Source organism: Paroedura picta, chromosome 3 (genome assembly GCF_049243985.1).
Source record: "Paroedura picta isolate Pp20150507F chromosome 3, Ppicta_v3.0, whole genome shotgun sequence".
Classification (NCBI taxonomy): Eukaryota; Metazoa; Chordata; class Lepidosauria; order Squamata; family Gekkonidae; genus Paroedura; species Paroedura picta.
Window position 1 is genome coordinate 63,814,855 of NC_135371.1, and position 12,224 is coordinate 63,827,078.

General features: G+C 43.9%; 1 protein-coding gene across 3 annotated transcripts in view; it reads right to left on the reverse strand.

The window, feature by feature from the left end:
* Nucleotides 1–12,224, reverse strand: part of RBM6 (RNA binding motif protein 6) — a 94,170-nt gene that overhangs the window by 9,387 nt on the left and 72,559 nt on the right. For all 3 annotated transcript variants that reach the window (XM_077326029.1, XM_077326031.1, XM_077326030.1), the window contains exons 14-17: nucleotides 11,465–11,556; nucleotides 10,868–11,020; nucleotides 7,556–7,651; nucleotides 374–634 (exon numbers count right to left, since the gene is read on the reverse strand). In XM_077326029.1, the coding sequence (XP_077182144.1) occupies nucleotides 374–634; nucleotides 7,556–7,651; nucleotides 10,868–11,020; nucleotides 11,465–11,556 (602 nt within the window). The remainder of the gene's footprint in view (nucleotides 1–373; nucleotides 635–7,555; nucleotides 7,652–10,867; nucleotides 11,021–11,464; nucleotides 11,557–12,224) is intronic.

The window sequence follows — 12,224 nt, forward strand, 5'->3', positions numbered from 1 at the left end:
AACCCGCCACAAGCTGGTTTGTCAGGAATGGCGGGCAATAAGTACAATAATAAATAAATAAATCTTAACATTACTCCTAACATATCAATTGAATCTATTCTCTGTCTCCTCTTATACGTAGAACTCTAAAGCTGTCTACTGGATTTCTCCACAAACCTGGTGAGCTGGAGAAGATTTTTAACCTATCATCCCTCAAATGCAGGTGACTGGCCCATTTTCTCTGCCCCACCCAATGTCTGTAGAATCAGTTTAGGTCAAATCCAGAACTCAAGGAAACCATCCCTATCCAACCTGTGAGAGCTCTCATATCTAACTTCTTGCCAGTGCACAGGATGAACAACATGTCCTCCAGACAAATTACTTTGCTTCTTACTTTGTGTAGGTTGGAGAGTTGCTGATGCTTGATCAGTACTTCTTTATTTGGAAATTGCCTCCTGCAGAGTAAACATGCTAACTTATTCCAGTCAGTCAGCTTGTCCTCGTCACTTTCAGTCTTTTGAGGCAGTGCTTCCTGTTGCACTGGTGGCCGCTGCGGTCGTGGCTGTGGCTCTTCTTCCTCTTCCTCCTCCTCTTCATTGTCACTGTCTCCACCATACTCCCCTAAAAGCCCTATCAGAGGATTAACTACTTTTGGCTGTTTAAAAAAAAAGAAAGAACAGAATTAGATCCATACCATATCCTTATTTATTCAACTGTTCTGAGAAGCCTGTACTACTCTACAGCCTTCCTCACACTGTAGTAAATTTCCCCTCCAAAAATAAAGCTCACTGTCGCACTTAATCACCGTCTTTTCTCTTTGCTTTATTCAGCCCTGGGAGCTACTGGGAAGATGTACAGCCATCTTTATGTAAAAACTCCTTAGTCGGAATGGCATTGAGGGTTGTTGGAATTGAGGAATCACTTTTCTCACAAAACAGTTAATTTTTAGTTTCCAGGTCTTAATCTCAGGCTTTTCGTACTTCTGTTGTTGTTGTTATACTTTCATACCGTCGCTCCCAGCACTGGCAGCTTGCGGTGAATCACAATATTAACGTTATATAAAACCAGTCCTCGCCATCAACAACCTAAAAACATCATCATAATATAATAAAATTAATATCCCCTAAAACATACTTATGCGGTAACAATAGAAAAACTCCTCCCCCAACACCAGAGCCATTGGTGTTGGTGTGGTGTACAAAAGACTGGTGATGGAAGCAGGGGGTAGATCATCAAATGGTTCCAGGCCTGGCCAAATGCCAGGTCCTGGAACATAAAGGGGAACATAAAGGGGAGGCCTCCACCTGGCCTCAATCAAACGCCTGGTGGAAGAACTGTGTTTTGCAGGACCTGAGGAACCCTGAAAGCTCCGTCAGGGCCTGCAGCTCTTCTGGGAGCTCATTCCACCAGGTAGGGGCCAGGGCCAAAAAGGGCCTGTCTGGTTGAAACCACGCGCACCTCCCGGGGCCCTGGAACCATCAGCAGATTCATACCCGCAAAGCAAAGAGCCCTGCGGGGGGCATAAGGAGGTAAGCAGTTCCGCAGATAGGTAGGACCCAAGCTACATATAGCCTTAAAGGTCAAAACCAAAACTTTTTTTTTTTTTTATAGAGAATTTTAATTTTATTATACAGAGTTAAAAACAGTGAAATACATGCAATCTACATTATTAATACAGAAAGGGAGGGTTATGCTCTTCATTTGATATACTTAGTTCCCCGTTTTAATCCCCTTTGTATTGTTTCCTTAAATAGTTCAGGTAAGGGCCCCATTGTTCTTGAAAGGCCTCTTCTATTCTTCCGTTAACTAATAGTGTCAGTTTGGCCATCTTGGCAAAATCAGCTAGTTTATTCAGCCAGTCTTCTGTCGAGGGTAGTTCTTGCGTTTTCCATTTCTTGGCCAATTCTAGTCTTGCTGCCGTCGCGTAGAAGAAGAAGCTCTGTGTGTGGGTTGGGAGGCACTACGGAAGAGCACTTTAGTTCCCCGTTTCAATCTTAAAAACCCTCTTCTCTTCATTTAAGATTATAGGACTGGCTACAATATTATAGACTTTTACCCAAAGCTTATAGACTTTTTATAGACTTTTTCACGTTTGCACCACATTTAAAAAGAGAAGTCTACTTTGTTACCATCATTTCAGCATTTGTTTACATAGTTTTTAACAATTTTAACAATCATATACAGTTTATACTTAGTGTGATCCTAAAGCCCTCCACATTTCCACTAGGGAAAAGGGAAAAGGAAAAAAAACAAGCCTGCTTAGTTGTACGGAAAGAAGAGAAACAAGTATAGTAGAATAAATTCTTCGTTAGTTACATTTACACCTCCTCAGTTAGGAACCTCCTTTTAGATATGCTTTAAGTTTAGGCTGAAAGTCACTACAGAGATATATTAGATAATTCAAATTAGTATAAACCCATTCCATTAGGTGTCTCCTTTTAGTTATGCTTTAATTTTGGGTTGGTAGACACTACAAAATTAGATTTAATAATACAAATTCAGCTTACTTAGAAAATCTTAGACCCCAGATTAACTTCTTAACTAGTTATATTACCTATATAGCTACGGAAAGGAGGGAAAAGAGGAAAAGAATTTCAACCACTGTGTCACATTTCCGTTCCCCAAGCTTCTTAAGGGGGTCTCATATCGAGGCTTGTTACGTCTTGTGGCTCCCATTGAATAATGTTCTGTCCAGTTGGTCTTTGGCTTGGAGAGTACAGTTGTAGTCTTTCCCTCGGAGTATACATCGATAAATCTTGAAACAGTTGTACCTCCTGGACTCCAATGTCAGTACAGATGTTTTTCCAAGAAGCTCCTTTCAGTCGATTGCTTTCACCGCAGATCCATATGTCTTTTAATTGATTCTTGTGTACTGTTGCTTTGGAGTGGCTGTATATCTTCTTAGGTAGGGTGTCCTTATCTGAGCTGAAAGACTCTGACATCTCCTTTTCCATCTCCATAATTTCAGATTCCTCTTCTGCTGGTAATTTTCCACCTTGTTTAGAGCTATCATCAGCCACTACTGTTGGTTCATCATTCCTGTTGGAAACTTCTTCCTTAATGCCTTTAAACTCCATGAGCATATTTTTAAGCAAGCCATCTGTAAATTCTTTCAGGTCTTGGGTTTGTTTCTCTATTAGATGAGCCAATCTTTTTAACATAGACATGTTTTTGACTTAAAAAACAACAGCCAACATCAAACAATTTTACAAGTGGCCAGTAGAGGTCCTCTGTTTTATCAAAACCAAAACTTGATCTGGAAGTAAACTGTCAACCAGAGCAGTTGTTAAGGTTTCTTTCAACTGAGAGGTTTCTTTCACTGTGTTTATACTAAAACACATTAGTTTGATTTTGATCTGTGTGAGTTAATTTGATTTTGATCTGTGTGAGTTCCACTGAATTACCCTCTGGTTCTTAGAAAGGAGGCACTCTGAGCATGTACCACAACTCCCTTTCTGGATGCACCACATGCCCATTACTTTCTGAGGTGACTGAAGCTCTACCTCGCAATGACCTATTATGCACGGCAGCCGCTACGCTTGGCGGCTGCCGTGTTGTTGTGGCAGGGCAGGATGCCCCGCAGTTCCCAGCATACACCCGGTGCGCTGGGGTCGGGAAGCCTGGGATGCTGCCCTCAGTGGCAGCGGCCGGGGGGGGGGGAGTGGAGCCGAGCCCCCACCACACACTACGTTGGGGGCAGGGGGATGTCCCTGTTGGCTCTGCGGAGCTCGCAGGGGTGTGCGGTGTCCCTACATGGACACCATAGGTCGGGGCTGGGCAGGCCAAAAGGCCCAGCACTGGTGATTATGCATGGCGCAGCCCACCCCAGCCCCTGTTGGAGCCCGCAGTATCCAGGAACTGCGGAAGATCCCGTGTTCCGATAACGCGGGCTGTCCGTGGCCCTGGGCCAGGCCATGCCTTCCAATTTGGCTTAATTTGGGAGCAAACACTTATCTACCCAAATTCTCTCAGCCAAATCATTGCCATAGTTGACCACACACTGTATTGTCAATCAACACACAGTTGACCACACACAGCTCTGTCAATCAATAATCCAGGAGAGCCAGTTTGGTGTAGTGGTTAGGAGTGCGGACTTCTAATCTGGCGAGCCGGGTTCGATTCTGCGCTCCCCCACATGCATCCAGCTGGGTGACCTTGGGCTCGCCACGGCACTGATAAAATTGTTCTGACCGAGCAGTGATATCAGGGCTCTCTCAGCCTCACCCACCCCACAGGGTGTCTGTTGTGGGGAGAGGAATGTGAAGGCGACTGTAAGCCGCTTTGAGCCTCCTTCGGGTAGGGAAAAGCGGCATATAAGAACCAACTCTTCTTCTTCTTCTTCTTCTACTCGCAACAGAGTTTTTGCTCAGAGGAGTATTTCAACTAAGAATTTGTCAGACTTCTCTCAGAACAGTCTCAGGCTGAACTGAACTAAATTCCTTCCACCTCACAGCTAACATATTAACTCCCCTTCACCTGTGGATGACTAATAACAGGGTTCAGAGCAGCATGCAGCCCTGGCTCTTATCTGCCTAGTGAGGAGTTTTAACTCTTCCCTCACTTTTGCTGTTTTTTCAGCACTTAGAGCCCCATTATCTAAGTCAGTGGTCCCCAACCCCCGGTCCGGGGACTGGTACCGGTCCGTAGATCAGTCGGTACCGGGCCGCAGCTCCTCCTCATATTCCTCCCCGGTTGCTGCCTCAGGGGCTGCCCTGCCACTCTGCCGCCGGCTCACCTTTTGTGCTCTCCAGTGGCTGCCATGGCTGGGGCTCCCCCTCAGCGTGGCACTGTGCAGCTGCTGCTGGCAACGCCCCCCAGCAGGCAGCAGGAAGTCAGAGGTGCCAGCGGGAAAGCAAGTGGAGCAGGGGCTCAGGCAGCAGCAGCGACGTCCCTCGGCAAAAGACTACCCCCCATCCTGGGCCTCAATAAAATTGTCAAGCGCTGACCGGTCCCCAGTGATAAAAAGGTTGGGGACCACTGATCTAAGTGCTTTCCATCATGGATGTATTCATTAACTAATTAGCTTTAACTAGAGGGCAGCCAGTATAGTATAGTGGCTAGAGTATCAGACTCAGCATTGAGAGATTCAGGTTTCAATCTCCACTCTGCCATAGAAACTTGCCGAGTGACGTTGGGTTAGCCATACTCTGAGCTCACACACGTTCTGTATAAGGATGAAATGGAGAAAAGAATAATGGAAGGTGCTTTTGTATCCCAATTGGAGAGAAAGGTAGGATAGAGATGAAATAAATAGTGTCATTTTAGCCACAGAATTAGGACATGACTGACAACATGTTAAGAAAATGGAACAAGCTCCTGTCCTGCATACAAAATATTGATACATCCTGCACATTGAATTATAGATTCTTACGTAGAATTGCATCCTGCACATTGAATGATAGATTTTTACATATGGACGCCAATCCTGACTTTTCCATTATTTATTCAGGGGATCTGACTCAATCCAGCCAAGAGACAGTATTACAGATAATGATAATGATGTATGTCTAGAGGTGACCTTCTGATTCCACCAAAAGCAGAAGGGCACTTTTGGAACTAATCAATAAAGTCAAGCATACCTTGAATTCTATCTACCGTGAACTTCTTAACCACAGGCTGAAAGCAGACAGATACGATAATTCCTCTATTACCATTTTTAAAACTTGCAAATTCAAGTTGGGCATAATATTCTGGTTGAAGCTTTGCAAAATGCATTGTACATATTCTATAGTTTGAGGTCAAATTCCAAACAAAAACCTCTCTCTGGAAACTGTCACAAGAAACATTTAATATGCAAAACCTTGTAAACTTGTTCTGTGTAATATGTGGAATAGCTCCAACGTATGGTCTAGGAATGAGCATCTTGTGGCACAGAGTGGTAAGGCAGCTGTCTGAAAGCTTTGCCCATGAGGTTGGGAGTTCAATCCCAGCAGCCGGCTCAAGGTTGACTCAGCCTTCCATCCTTCCGAGGTCGGTAAAATGAGTACCCAGCTTGCTGGGGGGTAAACGGTCATGACTGGGGAAGGCACTGGCAAACCACCCTGTATTGAGTCTGCCATGAAAACGCTGGAGGGCGTCACCCCAAGGGTCAGACATGACCCGGTGCTTGCACAGGATACCTTTACATTTACCTTTATGGTCTAGGAATCCTAGGAATGCATGAACCCCATGGAAGTAGGTCTTTCTCCCCTGTTATCACATAATAGGGTAGGACACAGGGAACATGTGCTTCCCCTCTCATTCTGCATTAATAGTGTCAAGCATGTTTTATTACAAAAATTCAGCATTTGGAACAATGGAGCACTTAAGCATGTTTTCCATACAGATTTCCCCTTTCCTTAACAATGTAATACCATAATAAGTCTTCAAATCATTCTCTGGCTCCTTTGTACCTTTCTGTTAAATTTCATCATTGTTTCCAGCACTTCAAATTTAATAATGGGTTTACAGGATTTGGAACCCCTCATAATATTCCATAAATCTAAACCTTTGACAAGGAGAGAAAATAAATCCTTTCAAGATAGTAAATACTCAGCAGGGCAATAGAAAAGCTTAAGAGGAAAGGAAAAAAATGGGCAAATGAGAACAAGATGCGATTTAATAAAGATGAGTGTAAAGTTCTGCATCTGGGTCAGAAAAATGAAAAGCATACCTACTGGATGGGGGATACTCTTCTAGGTAATACTGTGTGTGAACAAGACCTTGGGGTACTTGTAGATTGTAAACTAAACATGAGCAGGCAGTGTGATGCAGCAGTAAAAAAGACAAATGTCATTTTGGGCTGTATCAACAGGGGTATCACATCAAAATCACAAGATGTCATAGTCCCATTGTATATGGCACTGGTCAGACCACACCTGGAGTACTGTGTGCAGTTCTGGAGGCCTCACTTCAAGAAAGACGTAGATAAAATTGAAAGGGTACAGAGGAGAGTGACGAGGATGATCTGGGGCCAAGGGACCAAGCCCTATGAAGATAGGTTGAGGGACTTGGGAATGTTCAGCCTGGAGAAATGGAGGCTGAGAGGGGACATGATAGCCCTCTTTAAGTATTTGAAAGGTTGTCATTTGGAGGACGGCAGAATGCTGTTCCAATTGGCTGCAGAGGAAAGGACACGCAGTAATGGGTTTAAACTACAAGTACAACGATATAGGCTAGATATCAGGAAAAAAATGTTCACAGTCAGAGTAGTTCAGCAGTGGAATAGGCTGCCTTAAGGAGGTGGTGAGCTCCCCCTCATTGGCAGTCTTAAAGCAAAGGTTGGATATATACTTTTCTTGGATGCTTTAGGATGCTTTGGGCTGATCCTGCATTGAGCAGGGGGTTGGACTAGATGGCCTGTATGGCCCCTTCCAACTCTATGGTTCTATTTTTCAAATGGAATTCTGAATTAAAAAAATCAATCAGCAGCATGTTCAGTGCTCATCTCTACAGTTCTTTGCCAGAGTTGATTACAGTCACCAACAGTCAATTTCAGCAAGGCATTATACCCCATCCCTATTCAAATTCTCAGAACATATATCCGCAATAAGGAGAATTTGTTCCAGAATACAAATGTCAAGTATGGCATTCTTACTGGGGGCATGCTCTCTTCTTTTTTCAGCGATGGAGGTAGTGGCTTTTTAAAGACATCTTCTGCAGGAAATTTCTCCTCCTGGGGTTCACTCTGCAACTAAGATTAGACAGTAAATCTATAACCAAGTGTATATAATTCTATTATCATGATCAGAATCTTGGTCATTCCCCTTCCCACTGCGTCCCATTTAGAAGGACAAGCATAAGCTCATCAATCATAAACATCCACACTGCTAACTGAAACTGCCCTCCCACTCCACAAATATGGCATGCTGAGTACAAAAAGAATACAGGAGTAGCACAATTAGGAATGTCAGTAATCATCCAGTCCCTTCCCAGAAATATAACGTTCTAAAAGCTATCAAGAGGCCCTAATATACAAAAAGGGACATATTTCCTATTGGCTGCAGGTAGAAAATACACTACCAGTTTTCCTTCAAAGATGGTTGCATTCTAGGAGTTCCCAGAAGAAGAAGAAGAGTTGGTTCTTATATGCTGCTTTTCACTACCCGAAGGAGTCTTAGCCTTCCCTTTCCTCTCCCCACAACTGACACCCTGTGAGGTGGGTGAGGCTGAGAGAGCCCTGATATCACTGCTCAGTCAGAACAGCTTTATCAGTGCTGTGGCGAGCCCAAGGTCGCCCAGTTGGCTGCATGTGGGGGAGCGCAGAATCGAACCTGGCATGCCAGATTAGAAGTCCACGCTCCTAACCACTACACCAAACTGGCTCTGAAATGACATTTGCTAACTCTTAAAGTCATTGAATGTCAAAGTGAGGGGCAGTATATAAATTGAATGAATAAATCTGAACATATAAATAAAAATATAAATATATAAATAAAAAATATAAATAAAAAGGTATGAGGATGCTGGGAAGAGTCAGGACTCATCGCCTATCAATCAGGTAGGCTGTCCCATCTCTGATTAGCTATCCGTCCAACAAATGGCCAATCAGGAAGGCTGTCCCGCCCCTGGTTGTGCGTGCAGGCAAGCGAGCGGGCGGGATGGGGGGAATGGTCAGGCCTCACTCGCACCACCTTCAGGATTCCCGCTCAGGCAGCTGTGCAAGCGGGCAGGAGGGGTGCTGCTGGGCAGAATGGAGGAAACAGCCCCAGCATTGCCTACATAGCCTTTAAGCCTCCTGTCCCTTTCCTCCCTCCCTTTCCCCTCTTTCCTTCCTGGAGATCATAGCGCCCATTGTATTCTGGGGCACAATGGGCTTTGCCCCTAGTAAATAAATGTCAGGCTAAATTTAGGCCAGGCATTTCCTGCCCTCTTGTTTGTTATCAGCATTATATATTACTGCCATGCCTAGATACCAAATTTAACTCTTATTGGGAAATGTCATTTTGTCTACACATACCTTTTCTCCAAAGAGCTCACAACAGCATAATGTAATTGCCTCTCTATTTACCTGACCAATAATTCAACATAAATTTCTCTTTCATTAACAATACTTATCTATGAGGTACTCTGAAGTATCTAAATGTATCAACAGAGGGCTTCAAATTCCAGTGCCCTTTTGGGAGTAATTGACTGGTATGTACATCCAGTTCACCCAAACTGGGGCGGGGTACCCCAAAATACCCTGCAGGTATTTTTTGGTATTTTAAAAGCCAAATACAGATTAAAGAATCAGTCTTCGGTATTAATTTAGCAGACCCAGAGGAGGAGGAGGAGGAGGCTCAAAGTGGCTTACAGTCGCCTTCCCTTTTCTCTCCCCACAACAAACACCCTGTGAGGTGGGTGAGGCTGAGAGAGCTCTGTCAGAACAGTTTTATCAGTGCCGTGGCGAGCCCAAGGTCACCCAGCTGGCTGCATGTGGGGGAGTGCAGAATCAAACCCGGCATGCCAGATTAGAAGTCCATACTCCTAACCACTACACCAAACTTAGCTATACCAATTCTGTTTTGCTTCCCATCTTCCAAGTGAGGGGAAGCAAAATGGACCACTGAAATAGCTGCCTATCATTTAAAGCTCACAGCTTGATGGGTCTACCCATCAACCTGTGAGTTTTAAATGGCAGGCAGCTGTTTAAAATCTCTGTTTTGCTCCTCCCCCCTTTCAAACAGGAAAGCAAAATGAAAGGTTTTTAATGACTGGCTGCCATTCCTGGCCATCCTTCACTTCCTTCCATTTGGAAGGGGTAGGGGAGTGCCTACAATTACTGCCTGATGGGTCCACCAGTCAACTGTAAGTTTTATATGGCAAGCAGCCATTTAAAATCTATTTTGCTCCTCCCTTTCAAATCGAAAAACATGAAACAGAGTTAGGGTTATAAATGGAGAGTCAGACTGGGAATAGTTCAGGTGGTGGGATATGCCAACTCTGCCCAATCTGGACTACGGCTGCCTCCTTTCAAGCTCAGTTTAAACTGAGCAGAAATGGGAGGCAGGCTGGGATTGGCCATGGCAGCAGGTAGCTCTCCATTCCCACACCCTGGCTGATCTTGGCTTTTAAAAAATATCTCTTTTTTCTTCTCGGATCTATTGGACCCCCAAAAATTCAGGATTCCTAAAAAATCCCAGATCCAAATACCATACCAGTATTCAGACCCATTTTTTCTCCAGGAATGCTGAAATTTTGGAGGAAGCCAATAGAATTGAACCAGAAGAAAAATAAGTTTTGTGTAACCTATCACAGATGAGAGTGCTGTAGCTTGTGCATTCATTTGCTCTGGAGAGTCAAAGATTTTCTTCTCCAATACTAATAGATGAGGCCTTATTGAATTTCCATGCAAGTTACAATGTTCTGCACTTGATCATTCCATCTTGGCAGATCAATTCATACTGCCTCCCTCTATTGGTGCCTTTCACCAGCAGGTGAAGTCTTTTTATTTGATTTATCTTCAAAAATGGTTGTTGTCCCTCCTCCCTGGTTCTGGCATTATGTGTTTTTATTAAATCATAAATGTTTCTCACTGTTATAATTTTTCTATGGCACCATCTTGGGACCCTGAAGACTGGCTGTAAATGTGGCATAAAAACATTTTAATACAGTTTAAAAAATACAAATGTTTGTATGTTCTTAGGTTTAATATATTATTCCTAAGAAATCATAAAACTGTATACTCCATTCAAAAAATTGTATTCTGCTTTGTTCCATGGTTAAAAGTGCTTCTCTGGCCAAGACTAATTTGTGTTACTATAAAGAGCTGTAAGTTAGAAAGGAAACCATGGTCTCCTATTGCATATCATATATGCTTCCAGATTTGCGTGGTTGCGAAGACAGTCAATAAGAGTATCCTACTGACAGTCCAAGACTGTGCTGGTTGCATAGCTCACAAGAGAGGTTTTGTGACACTGAGATTTACCTTGGAGGATTTGTTTCTGTGTCTCTCTCTTCTGTCTCTGTTATCTCTGCTAGATATCTCATCTCTTTCATTCCACTCCTGGCTCTTACGCCTCCTTCGACTAGGAGAAGGTGGTGGTGGAGGAGATGCATCTCGACCCATTGGTACTTCTCTCTGGAAAGATATATTTGTACAAAAACATTTTTGAAAAATTGTTATCTTGTTAGAAAACAATGAGCTAGATTCAGCCCAAGGACCCTGTATGGTTTACACAAAGATTCCCATCTGTCTCCAGCCCACAGCAGTCATTTTCAGTCCTGGGAAAGTTTATCCATCTGGTGTCAAAGGATCTGTGTGGAGTGAAAGCTGCTCATGAAAAAAGGCTGAAGGGCACAATTTTACCGTCTTCCCCCCCTCCCCACTCAACCTCATTCCACTTGAGTCTTGCAGTCCTAGGAATAAACTTTTCCAGGATCAGAAACGACTGCTAGAAGTAGGGAGAGGTGGAAAGAACTGTGGCTGTCAGACATTTCCTGCTGGCAGATTCTGGACTCCAACCCAATATTTCTTGCCATCTCCTTATCAACAAGGGAAGAATATAGGTATACATGTTCTCACCTGAGTATTAGGGTCATAATAAACTCCAGATATGGGGTCAAAATAATTTCCAGTATCTGGATCGTATATGAATGTGGACACATCAGAAGAAGCTGAAGGGGAAGAAATAAGACCAAGAGTCATTTTTCCATATACCTCACATATCTTTTAAATACAGTAAAGATGATCTAAGACATTTTGGTGCCTGAAACAGACAATCCAAAAGATGCCAAAAATATATAAAAATAAACGTAGCATCTCACAATATCCCAAAGCATGCTGCCTAAGGCTATCTAATGCACCCCATCTCCTGGTAACTCTAGTCCTGAAAGGCATATTGTAGCCCTGAAAGACACTGGATGATAAAATCTTTAATCCAGAGATTTTATAAGGCCCAGGAGAGCCCACAGGGAAAACTCATATAGCCCACTTCTGCACCAGCACTGCATGCTCTGCAGCCTTCTGTGTCCCTGTAGGGGACAAATTTCAGCGGGGCACTTGGTCCCCTGCTGAAATGTGTCTCCCCCTCCCGGTAGCAGACAGGTTCCGCTGCATGGGGGGTAGCTGGGGGGGGGGCATTATTTTGCAGGAAGGTGTGATCCAATTCCAACTTCCTGTAAAATAAAAACAAAAACCTCAGCCCACCCCATGGCACCGCAAAGCTGACTAGGGCACTGTTTTCTCCCTCCCGACCCAGCTCTTCCTGTCGACATGAGCGTGCCACGGATTGGGCACCCAGAAGCCCCTTGGCGTTTCCCACTTTCCCTTAGTGCATGGCTAC